We start from the raw sequence: 16,432 nt of genomic DNA on the forward strand, positions 1-16,432 counted from the left end.
AGCGATTCGATACTAGAATTTGTGTTACTTTCAGTACTTCTGTCTATCAACACAGCCAATATCCCCCATGGAGCGCACCATGCCTGCTCCACTGCTAGCCTGCACTGGGAGTCTGGCCTGCACCATGCCTGCTCCACTGCTAGCCTGCACTGGGAGTCTGGCCTGCAACACTGCTAGCCTGCACTGGGAGTCTGGCCTGCAACACTGCTAGCCTGCACTGGGAGTCTGGCCTGCAACACTGCTAGCCTGCACTGGGAGTCTGGCCTGCAACACTGCTAGCCTGCACTGGGGGTCTGGCCTGCAACACTGCTAGCCTGCACTGGGGGTCTGGCCTGCAACACTGCTAGCCTGCACTGGGAGTCTGGCCTGCAACACTGCTAGCCTGCACTGGGAGTCTGGCCTGCAACACTGCTAGCCTGCACTGGGAGTCTGGCCTGCAACACTGCTAGCCTGCACTGGGAGTCTGGCCTGCACACACTGCTAGCCTGTCACTGCTAGCCTGGGAGTCTGGCCTGCAACCACTGCTAGCCTGCACTGGGAGTCTGGACTGCCTGCAACTCACTGCTAGCCTGCACTGGGAGTCTGGCCTGCATCTGTACTCACTGCTAGCCTGCACTGGGAGTCTGGGCACCCTGCCAAACACTGCTAGCCTGCACTGGGAGTCTGGCCTGCACCCTGCCTGCTCCACTGCTAGGATTCACTGGGAGTCTGGCCTGCACCATGCCTACTCCACTAATTCACTGCTAGCCTGGGAGTGTGGGCTGCACCATGCTGCTTAGCCTCCACTATCTGGCCTGCACCACTGCTAGCCTGTACTGGGAGTCTGGACTGCATCATGTTAGCTCTACTAACTCACTGCTAGCCTGTACTGGGAGTCTGGACTGCATCATGTTAGCTCCACTAACTCACTGCTAGCCTGTAATGGGAGTCTGGGCTGCATCATGTTAGCTCCACTAACTCACTGCTAGCCTGTACTGGGAGTCTGGGCTGCATCATGTTAGCTCCACTAACTCACTGCTAGCCTGGGAGTCTGGGCTGCATCATGTTAGCTCCACTAACTCACTGCTAGCCTGTACTGGGAGTCTGGACTGCATCATGTTAGCTCCACTAACTCACTGCTAGCCTGTACTGGGAGTCTGGGCTGTATCATGTTAGCTCCACTAACTCACTGCTAGCCTGTACTGGGAGTCTGGGCTGCATCATGTTAGCTCACCACGCATGATGCACAGAAGTGAACACAATTGAATACTGCGACACGGCATTAAGAAATATTGAAACTGTTAATTACTGTTTGCAAACCAAGGTCCATACAGACAAAAAGATACAGGTAGATTCCAGCTTTGTAGGCTACAGAGCCTTCAGAAAGTATTCACGCCTCTTAACATGTTCCACATTTTGTTGTGTTACAGCCTGAATTTAAAATGGGTTAAATGTATATTTTGTGTCACTGGCCTTCACACAATACCCCATAACGTCAATGGAATTATATTTTAGAATTTTGTTTACAAATTATTTATAAAAAAGTATTCAACCCCTTTGTTATGGCAAGCCTAAATAAGTTCAGGAGTAAAAATGTGCTTTACAAGTCATAAGTTACATGGACTCACTTCTTGTTCAATAGTGTACCTCATCTCTGTACTCCACACATACAGATAATTGTAAAGGTCCCTCAGTCGAGCAGTGAATTTCAAGCACAGATTCAACCACAAAGACCAGAGACGTTTTTCAGTACCTCGTAAAGAAGGGCACCTATTAGTAGACATTGAATATCCCTTTGAGCATGGTGAAGTTATTAATTACACTTTGGATGGTGTACCAATACACCCAGTCACTACAAAGACACAGGCGTCCTTCCTAACTTAAATTAGTTACCGGAGAAGAAAGAAAACGCTCAGCGATTTGACCATGAGGTCAATGGTGACTTTAAAACAGTTACAGAATTGATTGGCTGTGATAGGAGACAATTGAGGATGGACCAACATTGTAATTTCCCACAATACTAACCTAATTGTCTAAGTCAAAAGAAGGAAGCCTATACAGAATAAAAAAATATTCCAACACATGCGTAGGCCCTAAAGTAAAACTGCAAAACATTTGGCAAAGAAATTAACTTCATATCCTGAATACAAAGAGTTATGTTTGGGGCAAATCCAAACAACATCACTGAGTACAATGTCATATTTTCAAGCATGGTGGTGGCTGCATCATGTTATGGGTATGCTTGTCATCGGCAGGAACTAGGGAGGTTTTTTTTGCTGATAAAAAAGGAACGTAATAAAGGCCTTTCCGAGTGGCGCAGCGGTCTAAGGCACTGCATCGTAGTGCGTGAGGCATCACTACAGACCCAGGTTTGTTTTTAGGCTGTGTCACAACCAGCCGTGAGAGGGAATCCCATAGGGCTTTGCTTGCGGTTTGGGGTTTTAGGCTGGGTTTCTGTACAGCACTTTGTCACATCAGCTGATTGATTGATCGATTTACTTCATTTTCAATAAATGTGCAAACATTTTTTAAAACATGTTTTCACTGTTATTATGGGGTACTGTGTGTAGATGGGTGAGAACAAATATATATTTAATCCATTTTGAATTCAGGCTTTAACAACAATGTAGAATAAGTGAAGGAGTATGAATACCGAAGGCACTAACTTTCCATGCACTAACTTTTTTTGCAAACCATAAGGCAAAAATATTCTGTTTCAAAGCCGATTACTACTCAAAACTTTACGTCTCTCCCTCAGCCAAAGATATATTGCCTCAGCGAACTGAGGGGTCCGACAGGCCGCATGGCTCTTAGTCCATAAATTACTTCATTACTGGTTCGAGACAGGGCACACTTTTATAAAATAAGCTACTTCTATGCAAATGTTGTTGATCAGTACAAAAAATAAGTACCACACGGAAGGGAAGCAGATTGCCATCTGTAACCCCGTGAAATCAGCCGAAAACAAGCTCAATAACTCACCTCATTCACACACACACACACTTATTGATTATGCATTCACCTGTATTATAAATATTTTCTTAAATTTACCCAGTTTATCAAGAGATTTACCATTCAAATAAATTATGACCATTAAAGTTATGTAGTCAGATATTTTTTACCAAAGTCAAAGTGATTGTAAAATATTGGCTCATTTAAAGCATACAAGGCTGTCTCTGGAGAAGAAATAGTCCCAACGATTGGACAGGGCAGGAGCCGAGTTTCTGGATCAAGTGACATTCTATGACTGACTAATATGCCTTCATTTTTTTTTTTAACTGTGGTATTGTTTTGGTATCGAGTATCGTGACACTTAAAACATGGTTCCCGTGACAACACTAGAGGACAGCAGGTCTACAACACAGACACACACACAGATACACAACCCCGTCTCTGGGCAGGGACCAATGACCATCCATGTGGGAATGTGAAAGGGCTAAATCCCTACTGACAGAAGCAGGGGAACAAAGCTCTCTTTCTGCCAGCCCAGCACTAGACAAATAACAGTGGTCCATAGACAGATGAGATGATGTCTAGACCAATAGACTAGAGTGTGGGATAGAATCCAATAATGTAAAATAGAATATCTAAATAGTATACAGGGCCCTATAAAATGTATTTCCTATTTTTTCAGGTTTCCGTAGGGGAAAAAATAATCCGGTTTTCGCATTTTTTTTTTAATCACACTTTTTATTTTTTTTATAGGAAAACAATTTGATGTTGCAAGTCCACAACACAATGCTTAAACTGTATGAGGAGACCACTTTCGAGGTCTTGGGAAAAAAATCTAAGAAATTTAGATTTTTGGGTGTCATTACCCTTTAATACAAGTGTGTCCTTTAGCACTCATGTGATGGCAGAATTTGCTTAACAAATGGCCACTGGATTTATGCAAATAATCAGGATACCATTCTGCCAGGTAGGCATAGGTAGTGAAAGGGGAAGTGCAGTTAAAAATGTGATTTCCTTTTTATATATTTCCACACTAGGTCAAAATATCTCAATTTTCACATTTTCAGTGTTGCCTTTTTGTGTAAGAGCTGTTTAAGATTAATATAAAAACAATAGGGAATTTCAGCCTGTTCAGGTGGGATGGAACTTTTGGCCCACATCATGATGTCACAATGTGATCTGATTACAATAGACCAATGACTATTCATCTGGGTAAGGGGATGGGCTCTAGACCATCCAAATCAGCCAATCAGAGCTGTGTATGAAAATACCTTAATTTGTTTCCTAACGCCCACACGATCAGACTGAGCGACATAGTGATTTAAAAATAAAATGACAAAGACTGCATGGGGGCTTTAACATTTAATAGAAACGTTTTCATCTGTACCAGAAGAAGGTTATTTAATAAGCATTTTAGCTAATGGCTACACAAACTGTAGACATACGCGCGCACCGCACACAGAGACAGGGCCATTCCTGTGCCATTTAAGAAAGCTGCATTTTGTTTATGTATTGAGATTAAATTGGGCAAATTAATACATTTTCTAACAAGTTCAATACATTTTAGAAAATTGTTGAATTCCGTTTTTACATGTCTGGATTACATGATACCGTCTGGGTTCTCCGCAAAGCAGATCTTATAGGGTCCTAAATATACAGGTTCATAGACTGATAAGACCTAGACCACTAGCGTAAGGCATTTCGTTTCATATTAGACAACAATAGCTAGGTTTCCATCCAAATGAAGACAGATTCATGCGAATATCCTAAAATAAAATAATAAAAAGGCATTTTTCCCACCAGTGGTGTGTTTCTACCAAATGGACTTGTTGCAGATCAAAGTTAGTACATGGTAACATAGTGCCCACAAAAGCTTACGTTTTCATGTACCAAATTGAAACTGTGACGTGAATTTAAATTTTAAAAACTCTATCATTTCACATCATTCAAATTTAACCAAAAAAATAATTTTAAAAATCCCACCATGTCAAACAAACAAATTATCTGTTGGAATTTATACAATTTTACCAGAAACTTCCCAGCTTAAAACAGTGGATGAAAACGTGGTTAGTGACAGGAAACTAAACTGAGCAGTAATCAGTTATTTTTCATCCCCATGCTTTCAATCAAAAACTAGTCTCCCTAAGCAGTCAGCTTGCTAACCACAATGTTAACAATGTTTCAGCATTGGTCTGGGATTTCCCCAGACAAAAGGCCTTGATAAACTGCCAATTGTTTTTAGGCAATGTTGCTGGCAACAGAATAGGGTATGAGACACTGGAGCAATGATGAGCAAATGGACATGAATAGTAGATTTTAATATGAAGCATTTAAAAAAAAAAAATATGTTTATACTTAAACTCAATATCCCCATTTATTTACTCATCTCCTATAGCTTGTTGCTGCCTGTTTACTGCCACATCTGCACTGGAATGTATTATCTAACAAAGGAAGTCTCGCTGCTATCCTGGGCATCCACTTAACCTACTACCAATCAACTCAATGGCAACGCAGATATAAAGGATGACTAGATTCAGAAAAGGTTTAGCTTCCCAAATCTTAAGCTGGGAAGTATAAATGGTATTCATCCAGCTAATTAAAACATAAAAAAAGAAAAATAAATCTTAAACGAAAAACTAAAATGTAAAAGCTACATGACTAGCTAGCGAATTAGCCTATTTGTCCCATTGGACAAAGCATGCACTTACATCCGTAGATATTTTTGGCAATTAAACTGAACACAGTATGTATTATTAACGTATCATGATATAATATTGCAGTGGAGCAACATACGAGACGTGAATGGCCAACATCTCAAACCAACATGGGAGTTGATTTTCTCTCGCTTCAGCTCAAAATCCAGACAGCTTCGGAAGAGCTGCAAAATATACAATCAGCGCTAGACAATTCTTTCGAAATTGGCAACCCCGTAACTCCGGTCATCCCCCTCTTCAAAAGGGGGAAACATTCTAGACCCAAACTGTTACAAACCTATATCCATCCTGCCCTGCCTTTCTAAAATCTTTGAAAGACAAGTTATCAAAATCACCGACCATTTCGAATCCCACCGTACCTTCTCCGCTATGCAATCTGGTTTCCGAGCTGGTCATGGGTGCACCTCAGCCACGCTCAAGGTCCTAAACGATATCATAACCGCCATCGATAAAAGACAATACTGTGCAGCCGTCTTCATCGACCAGGCCAAGGCTTTCGACTCTGTCAATCACCGTATTCTTATCGGCAGACTCAATAGCCTTGGTTTCTCAAATGACTGCCTTGCCTGGTTCACCAACTACTTCGCAGATAAGAGTTCAGTGTCAAATCAGAGGGCCTGTTGTCCGGACCTCTGGCAGTCTCTATGGGGGTTCAATTCCCGGGCCGACTCTCTTCTCTGTATACATCAATGATGTCGCTCTTGCTGCTGGTGATTCTCTGATCCACCTCTACGCAGACGACACCATTCTGTACACATCTGGCCCTTCTTTGCACACTGTGTTAACAAACCTCCAAACGAGCTTCAATGCCATACAACAATCCTTCCATGGCCTCCAACTGCTCTTAAATGCAAGCAAAACTAAATGCATGCTATTCAATCGATCACTGCCTGCACCTGCTCACCCGTCCAGCATCACTACTCTGGACGGTTCTGACATAGAATATGTGGACAACTACAAATACTTGGGTGTCTGGCTAGACTGTAAACTCTCCTTCCAGACTCACATTAAGCATCTCCAATCCAAAATTAAATCTAGAAATCGGCTTCCTATTTCGCAACAAAGGATCCTTCACTCATGCTGCCAAACAATACCCTCGTAAAACAGACTATCCGACCGATCCTTGACTTTGGCATTTACAAAATAGCCCCCAACACTCTACTCAGCAAACTGGATGTAGTCTATCACAGTGCCATCCGTTTTATCACCAAAGGCCCATATACTACCCACCACTGCGACTTGTATGCTCTCGTTGGCTGGCCCTCGCTACATATTCGTCCCCAAACACACTGGCTCCAGGTCATGTATAAGTCTTTGCTAGATAAAGCCCCGGCTTATCTCAGCTCACTGGTCACCATAGCAACACCTACCTGTAGCACGCGCTCCAGCAGGTATATTTCACTGGTCATCCCCAAAGCCAACATTTCATTTGGCCACCTGTCCTTCCGGTTCTCTGCTGCCAATGACTGGAACGAATTGCAAAGATCACTGAAGCTGGAGTCTTATATCTCCCTCTCTAACTTTAAGCATCAGCTGTCAGAGCAGCTTACCGATCACTGTACCTGTACACAGCCCATCTGTAAATAGCCCACCCAACTACCTCATCCCCATACTGTATTTATCTTCTAGCTCTTTCGCACCTCAGTATCTCTACTTGCACATCATCATCTGCACATCCATCACTCCAGTGTTAATGCTAAATTGTAATTATTTCGCCTCTACGGCCTTTTTATTGCCTTACCTCCCTACTCTTCTACATTTGCACACACTGTACATAGATTTATCTATTGTGTTATTGACTGTACGTTTGTTTGTGTAACTGTTGTTTTTGGTCGCACTGCTTTGCTTTGTCTTGGCCAGGTCGCAGTTGTAAATGAGAACTTGTTCTCAACTGGCCTACCTGGTTAAATAAAGGACTTGTTCTCAACTGGCCTACCTGGTTAAATAAAGGACTTGTTCTCAACTGGCCTACCTGGTTAAATAAAGGCGAGAAAAAAAATATAATAATAAAATACGGTCGTCATGTATTTTGGAACAACAGTCGGGAGATCAGGTAGGACCATTTCAGCCAATGAAAAGGCAGATACACACGTGAACAACAGGTACAACTCAAAATATAAAATATTTTTTATCTCAAAGTTGCCGGGATGTCACGTGTCCTGCTTGTCAGTACAGCAAAACTTCTACTCGCAAAACGAGCGATTCCATTTTTTGTTAACCAAATTCAACACTTTGACTTCCATACAAGAACTTCTTGCTTGGTGAGAGAGAAAGAAAAAAAAAAACACACCTACTAGGGAACAATAATTTTGGTCTCAGTTTTCCCTCTTGTTTCAACTCTTCTTCTCTGGTGACTCACATTTCAGTTAATTACTATAGCTCCCCATCTTGGGCCAATGAGTGTCATTTAGTATGCCCGGATCTCTATGGCAAGACGCATCACTCACCCAAGTATAATAGAAAAATCGTGCCAGTGCTGTCCGAGATGACTAACGTATGAACGGACGGACAGAGGGACGGCGGGTCGACCCACAATTCCCTCCCCAATTTCATCACGGGGAACGACTAAGCAACAAGTAGACCATAGCTGTCTAACCCCGTTGGTGCCAAAGATGACGGCGCCATTGGTTTGTTTAAAAAAAAACGTTGTTACCCTAACAATTGTAAAGGCTATATTTGACATACTCCAACAACATGGAACGATCTGATACATATCTACCGAGTGTACATTTAACAACGTTGATACAGTGAGATGCGGTCTCAGCAAAAGCAGAGGACTCACCGTCGGAGAGTGTCTTGACGGTCTGGGGAAGTTTGGCCGACTTCATCATGGCTGTGAAGGTGATGATCTCTGTTCTGTCCAGGCGGCTGCAGCCGGTACACAACCCCTTTATCAAGAGGATCAGGTGTTTCTGAAGAGAAGAGGGGGGGGGTGAGAGGAGGGAGGAGAAAAGGAGAGGAAAGTCTTATTGGAATGTCACCAGGACCAAATAAGAAGATCAAGATTTTGGCAAAGGAATTAGGTGAGTTTCAATTATTTACATAGCCTTCATAAAGTATTCACAACTGTTGACTTTCTCCGTACATTTTAATATGTTAGAAAGTGGGATTAAAATAGATTTGTTCTTTTGTTTGTAAACGATCTATACAGAATAATCTAAAATGTCAAAGTGGAAGAAATGTCTATTTGATTTTGTATTAATGGAATAATCAATACATGTTAGAATCACCTTTGGCGTTACAGTTGTGTCTTTCTGGGTAAATCTCTGACGTTTACACACCTGGATTGTACAATATTTTCCCATTACTCAAAAGTGTCATACTCTTTCAAGTTGGTTGTTGATCCTTGCTAGACAGCCAATTTTAAGTTTTGGCATAGGTTTTCAAGCCGATTGATGTCAAAAACTGTAACTAGGCCACTCAGGAACATTCAATGTCGTCTTGGTAAGCAATTCCTGTGTATATTTGGCCTTGTGTTTTAGGTTATTGTCCTGCTGAAAATGTGAATTTGTCTCTGTGTCTGTTGGAAAGCAAACTGAACCAGGTTTACCACTAGGATTTTGCCTGTGCTTTACTCCATTACGTTTATTTTTATCCTTAATTTAAAAAGGAAAAAAAATCCCTAGACCCTTGCCCAATGACAAGCATACCCATAACATGATGCAGCCACCACCATGCTTGAAAATACAGTGCATTCAGAAAGTATCCAGAACACGTCCCTATTCCCACATTGTTACGTTACAGCTTTATTCTAAAATGTATTAAATTAAACATTTTCCTCATCAATCTACACACAATACCCCATAATGACAAAGCGAGAACAAGTTTTTAGATTTTTTTTGCTAATTTATAAAAACAGACCCGTCGCTATGAGACTTGAAATTGAGCACCGGCGCATCCTGTATCTATTGATCATCCTTGAGATGTTTCTACAGCTTGATTGGAATCCACCTGTGGTCAATTCAATTGATTGGACATTATTTGGGAAAGCACACACACCTGTCTATATAAAGGTCTCACAGTTGACAGTGCATGTCAGAGCAAAAACCAAGCCATGAGGTCGAAGGAATTGTCCGTAGAGACCCGAAAACACTATGGGCTCCATCATTCTTAAATTAAGTTTGGAACCATCAAGACTCTTCCTAGAGCTGACCGCCCGGCCAAACTGAGCAATCGAGGGAGTAGGGCCTTCGTCATGGAGGTGACCAAGAACCTGATGGTCACTCTGACAGAGCTCCAGAGTCCCTATGTGGAGATGGGAGAACCTTCCAGAAGGACAACCATCTCTGCAGCATTCCACCAATCAGGCCTTTATGGTAGAGTGGCCAGACGGAAGCCACTCCTTAGTAAAAGGAACATGACAGCCTTCTTGGAGTTTGCCAAAAGGCACCTAAAGACTCTGACCATGAGAAACAAGATTCTCTGGTCTGATGAAACCAAGATTGAACTCTTTGGCCTGAATGCCAAGTGTCACGTCTGGAGGAAACCAGGCACCATCCCTACGGTGAAGCATGGTGGTGGCAGCATCCTGTTGTGGGGATGTTTTTCAGCGGAAGGGACTGGGAGACTAGTCAGGATCAAGGGAAAGGTGAACGGAGCAAAGTACAGAGGTCCCTGATGAAAACCTGCTCCAGAGCGCTCAGGACCTCAGACTGGGGCGAAGGTTCACCTTCCAACAGGACAACGACCCTAATCACACAGCCAAGACAACACCGGAGTGGCTTCAGCACAAGTCTCTGAATGTCCTTGAGTGACCCAGCCATAGCCTGGACTTGAACCTGATCTAACATCTCTGGAGAGACCTGAAAAGCTGTGCATCGACGCTCTCAACCAACCTGACAGAGTTTGAGAGGATCTGCAGAGAAGAATGAGAGAAACTCCGCAAATACAGGTGTGCCAAGCTTGTAGCGTCATACCCAAGAAGACTCAAAGCTGTAATCGCTGCCAAAGGTGCTTCAACAAAGTATTGAGTAAAGGGTCTGAATACTAATGTAAAGTAAGTATACAGTATATACATTTGCAAACATTTCTAAAAATCTGCTTTCGCTTTGTCATTATGTGGTAGCGTGTAGATTGATGAGGGAAAAAATAATTTCACCTTATTTTAGAATAAGGCTGTAATGTAACACAATATGTGGAAAAAGTCAAGGGGTCTGAATACTTTTGTTTTAGAAACGCTACAGAGCATGCTCATCTGGTTTTGTGTTTTGATGGTTTAATTTCAAACAAAAAGATTGTCAAATAAAATAATCTGAGTCCAGAATAATATTATTATTATTATTATTATTATTATTATTATTATATCTACTTGACATAGTGGCTGGTGGACCAAAAAGTACATTTTAGGCCCTGGTATGGATCCACCATCCAAAGTGTAATTAATAACTTCACCATGCTCAAAGGGATATTCAATGTCTGCTTTAAAAAAAATATCCATCTACCAATAGGTGCCCTTCTTTGCGAAACATTGGAAAACCTCCCTGGTCTTTGTGGTTGAATCTGTGTTTGAAATTCACTGCTTCGACTGAGGGACCTTACAGGTAATTGTTTGTGAGGTGTACAGAGACAGGGTAGTCATTTAAAAATCATGTTAAACACTATTATTGCACACAGAGTGAGTCCATGCAACTTATGTGACTTGTTAAGAACATTTTTACTCCTGAACCTTTTTTAGGCTTACCATAACGAAGGGGTTGAATACCTATTGACTAGAGACATTCTCAGCTTTAAATTGATGAATTTCTAAACATTTCAAAAACATAATTCCCCTTTGATATTATTGGGTATCGTGTGTAGATCAGTGACAATCTCAATTTAATTAATTTTAAATTCAGGCTGTAACAACAAAACGTGGAAAAAGTCAAGGGGTGTGAATACTTTGAAGGCACCGAATGGAGGAATTCCAGATTAAATCAGGAAAAAAGAAAATCACATCCCTGCTGCCTGTCTGTAGCAAAACAGACTGGATAAAATACACAGGGCAGGTTTAGATAAACAGAGTGCAGGACGGATAGCCTGATCTGATCCCGGATCTGTTCGCACAGTCTTCACCAACTCTGGTGTGACAATGACTGAAGAGGTGGAAAAACAGCACAAACAGATGTGGGACCAGGCTTGAGGACAGCGAGAAGGTACTTCTCTCACCTGTGAGACTGCGCATGCTTCGTCAGGGTACTCCAGCCGCAGCAGTGAGAACTCGATCAATACTTTACAGGCTGCTGCTACTGACAGCAACTGGTTTCTGGGGACTAGAGGGAGAGAACAGAAGGCAGAAGGACAGATATGAACTGCCTCATGATCAAATGTACAAAACCCTCTGCACTAAAGATTAGTATAAAATTGTAATGTACATTTATATATTTGACCTTTATTTAACCAGGTAGGCTAGTTGAGAACAAGTTCTCATTTACAACTGTGATATACTACAAGGCCAGGAAGAACAGGAAATAACACTACTGTTACTAGGCAGAGAAGCAGAGAGACAACATGCATGTGTGGTCTTCTAATTACTCATTTGCAAATACATTTAAAAACAAATAAAAATGTTTACATTTATTTAACTATAAACAGGCCTGCAAACAGAATTAGGCTACTGTATCCGTGTTACTATCCAAATTTTTTTTCTTCTCTACTCACAAAAAAAAAATTAAATAAGAAATTTACAAAGTAGTAGTAGTTAAAAATGGTAGATATTGAGGAAGTAGTTAAAACGGGTAGTTATTGGGTCGTTGGAACATACTTTGTCCACAGACTGTGGTGATGTAATGAGCAGAGAGCGCCACGAAGGACGAGTAGAACGGCTCATACTGTTTATCATGGTGCAGGATCTCAGATTCACTGCAATGACATGGGAAATCGAAGACGGAGGGTCATTTACAAAATACATGAATTACAAAACTACAGTTCAAGACAAGTATATATATATGGCATTATCAATCACATTATTACATTCTAAAATATGTCTGAATAATGTGGGCATTATTGCCTGACTGAATAGACAGTATGTACCTGACAGAAACACACTAATGAAGTCTGTCCGTGTAGCTGATCAGTCTCTCCATCTGAGAGGTTAAAGAGTTGAGTAACTGGATCATGTTTTAAAAAATGAGAAAGCGACCCCAAAAAAATTGAACCTTTTATATGGAAAACCAAGTTGAAGCCAACAACTCGATATGGTCGCGCTCAAAATAAATTGTTTAGCATTACTTCAATTACTTTTCAAGGACCAAAGAGCCTAAAGAAAAAATGTCTGATTTTCAAGGTAGGCTATTCCATGATGACTGAATTGCGTATTGCAAATATTCAACCAAGACTTTTTAAATAGCTGGGTTGCATACCCATTCTTGCCTTAGCATTTACTGGTTGATATAACTTGGATAAGCGGTAGTGGCAGGCAAGATGTTCCATCTCAGTAAACTGCTCCAAGCAACAACCAGCTGTTTGAGAGCTGCAAACTCTCTCTGTCCGACAGCTACATGTGTGCAGAGCGCGTGAGATAAATAAAATCGACATAATGAATAAACAGCTTCAGGAACCTTGTTTTTTTATTGTAATAATGCTATTTTTAATCTAGACTATATAATTGATTAAAAAAATACATAAAAAAAAATTGCTGGGACATTGACGGGGATGAACGACTGGTCTAGAGAGTTTCCAAAACCTCCCCAAGACAGCAGGCGGCCCTGTATGTCAAGCCCTGAGAACTTATTTTTCTAGGACAGTACATGTTATGGTTTAGAGTCCTGGGGGGACCACCAACCAAAGGTCAAACTGATTCACATATCTGTTTGTATTTTGTTGTTGTCGCTGGAGTACAATGTTTTTATAGCTTCAAATTTTGTTCAAAAGTATCATGTCATGGACTGTCTGTCAGTCTTTGCATCCAGAGATGTGTATGAAATTGAGTGGTTATATTTCTCCAGCACCTTAGCTGAGTTGAAGTGGCAGAGCTGCTGTTGTACATACGCTACAAAAGTATGTGGACACCTGCTCGTCCAACATCTCATTCCAAAAATCAGGGGCATTAATATGGAGTTGGTCTCCCTTTTGCTGCTATAACAGCCTCCACTCTTCTGGGAAGGCTTTCCACTAGATGTTGGAACATTGCTGCGGGGGATTTGCTTCCATTCAGCCACAAGAGCATCAGTGAGGTCGGGCACTGATTTTGGGCGATTAGGCCTGGCTCGCAGTCTGCGTTCCAATTCACCCAAAAGGTGTTTGATGGAGTTGAGGTCAGGGCTCTGTGCTGGCCAGTCAAGTTCTTCCACACTGATCAACAAACCATTTCTGTATGGACCTTGTTTTGTGCACGGGGGCATTGTCATGCTGAAACAAGAAAGGGCCCAAACTGTTGCCACAAAGTTGGAAGCACAGAATCATCTAGATTGTCATGTTATGTTGTAGCATAAGATTTCCCTTCACTGGAACTAAGGGGCCTAGACCGAACCATGAAAAACAGCCCCAGACCATTATACCTCCACCAAACTTTACAGTTGGCACTATGCATTCGGGCAGGTAGCGTTCTCCTGGCATCCGCCAAACCCGGATTCGTCTTTTGGACTGCCAGACGGTGAAGCGTTATTCAATGGCGGCGAGCTTGACACCACTCCAGCCGACGCTTGGCATTGCGCATGGTGATTTTAGGACTGTGTGTGGTTGCTCGGCCATGGAAACCCATTTCATGAAGCTCCCGACGAAAAGTTATTGTGCTGATGTTGCTTCCAGAGGCAGTTTGGCGCTCGGTAGTCAGTATTGCAACCGAGGACATACGATTTTTTACACACTGGAGGCGGGACCTTTCTGTGAGCTTGTGTGGTCTACCACTTTGCCGTTGTTGCTTCTAGACGTTTCCACTTCACAATAACAGCACACACAATTGACCTGGGCAGTTCTAGCAGGGCAGAAATTTGACGAACTGACATGTTGGAAAAATGGCATCTTATGACTTGCCAAGTTGAACGTCACTGAGCTCTTCAGTAAGGCCATTCTACTGCCAATGTTTGTCTATTGAGATTGTATGGCTGTGTGCTCGATTTTATACACCTGCCAGCAAAGTACATCTGATTCAACTAACCAAAGACTTGATTAGTTAACCAGTTCTGCTAGTGTTGGACTAGATCAAATATGTGCAACAGCAGCCCCACCACTTCAGCTCAGGGAGTTGGCTGGAGAAATAACCACTTAAATTCAGACATCTCTGGATGGAAGTGCTGACAGTCCATGCATGACATTCTGAAATGATGATACTAATTTGAAGCTATAAAAACATTGTACTCAAATGACAACAAAGCATACAACCTTGTTAGGCCTATCATTATTTGGGCTATAATACGGTGAGATAGTTGCACTAAACTCAGGCATTTGTAAGCTATATTCTTAAAAGAAATCAATGGGTATCAATAACTGAAGCGACCGTTGATTGAACTGCAGGAAATGTCCCAGATTGTGTAAATTAACTGTTGAAAGCCCGTTGTGCTAACGTTACCCAACTAGAACGGATCGGGGAGTACAAAGTCAAATGTTGATCTTGAATACTTAGCTAACGTTAGCTAACTTACTTAACTAGCACCACATCAAATGACATTTGAAACGATCACGTCAACAGCTGTCCGCTCGTGATGTTGACATATATAACTATTATCTAAAACATTCAAGAACAATAATGGCATCAGCAACATAATAAACAATATACCCTCAAGTAAAAAGAACCACGGGCTAAGCTTTCGTTTTCGATTCTTCTGAGGCTAGAAATGCTGGCTAGCTATTTAGCCGTGGCTAACTAAAGCCTCAATTTAACAAGCTAGCTAAGTGACAATGTTCGGCTTTAAAGCGGGTTGTATTATCATGCAAGTACGACAAACGCTTCAGAATTTATGGTTTTACAATAATGTTTACTTCAACGTAAGCTGCAGTATATAATGTCAGGGATGTTTTACCTAGCTAGCTAACATTGCTAGCACGTAACGCTACACACCCTATTCGGCCTGATGATGAAGCAGATTCCTTCTGGGTACAGCTACTGTAACTAGCAAGCTATGCTAACACTATGTAAACCAGCTGAGTGAAGAAGCTAACCAAAGTTAGCATGCTAGCTAGCTGTTATATGCAGCTCTTTCTTGTCAACGGAACACTGCAATTCGCAGACAGGGACGTTGTTTACCTGTTTATTATGGATCCTATAAGCTGAGGTAGCTCTTTCGTTTCAAAAGCTGTGTACGAAGCTGATAAAAGCGGCCGTACATCAGCAGCCCAGTCCGGTTCTCCATCTCCTCCACTCGACGCCATCTTGAGATTCCGTACTAGACAAGCGAGCGATTCTTTTTCCAACAACCTCCCTTGAAAGGAAAAGAGGTCGTCACTAGTTATCACAGCTACAAAGTCATAACCCCCGCCTATTTCTTCAAATTCTCTTATGAAATTTGGATTTTAAACCAACCCCTAATCTAAAACCTTACGACACTACAACCCTTATGCCTAACCTTAAATTCAGAGCAAAAAGCAAATTGTTGTTTTCATGAATTGTTACTATATTCAAATTTGACTTCGTGGCAACTAGTGGAAACCAAAGACAGGGATACAAAATAAACAGGAAGTGTTGACATAAATATTATAAATCTAAGAGGCACTTTAAGGGCTATAATGAACTGCTACATTAAACTAGTCAGGTAAATGATGTACATAGGTGTAGAAAGGATAGAGACAAGTAGAGAAAATAGTTGCTATTACAGCACAACCAAAGATCATTAGTAGGTCCTACTATGTAAAACGCTGAAAAAGGTTAAACAGAC

General features: G+C 41.7%; 1 protein-coding gene across 12 annotated transcripts in view; it reads right to left on the reverse strand.

Annotated features, from left to right (window-relative positions):
* Positions 1-15,993, reverse strand: part of ubr4 (ubiquitin protein ligase E3 component n-recognin 4) — a 142,896-nt gene extending 126,903 nt beyond the window's left edge. For all 12 annotated transcript variants that reach the window (XR_006759367.1, XM_045696474.1, XM_045696483.1 and 9 more), the window contains exons 1-4: positions 15,805-15,993; positions 12,385-12,482; positions 11,790-11,893; positions 8,428-8,557 (exon numbers count right to left, since the gene is read on the reverse strand). Coding sequence is in view for 11 of the 12 variants with exons in the window: in XM_045696474.1 (XP_045552430.1) it covers positions 8,428-8,557; positions 11,790-11,893; positions 12,385-12,482; positions 15,805-15,929 (457 nt within the window). In the remaining variant the exon portion in view is untranslated. The remainder of the gene's footprint in view (positions 1-8,427; positions 8,558-11,789; positions 11,894-12,384; positions 12,483-15,804) is intronic.
* Between the last annotated feature and the right edge of the window lie 439 nt (positions 15,994-16,432).

Source organism: Salmo salar, chromosome ssa15, assembly GCF_905237065.1.
Source record: "Salmo salar chromosome ssa15, Ssal_v3.1, whole genome shotgun sequence".
Classification (NCBI taxonomy): Eukaryota; Metazoa; Chordata; class Actinopteri; order Salmoniformes; family Salmonidae; genus Salmo; species Salmo salar.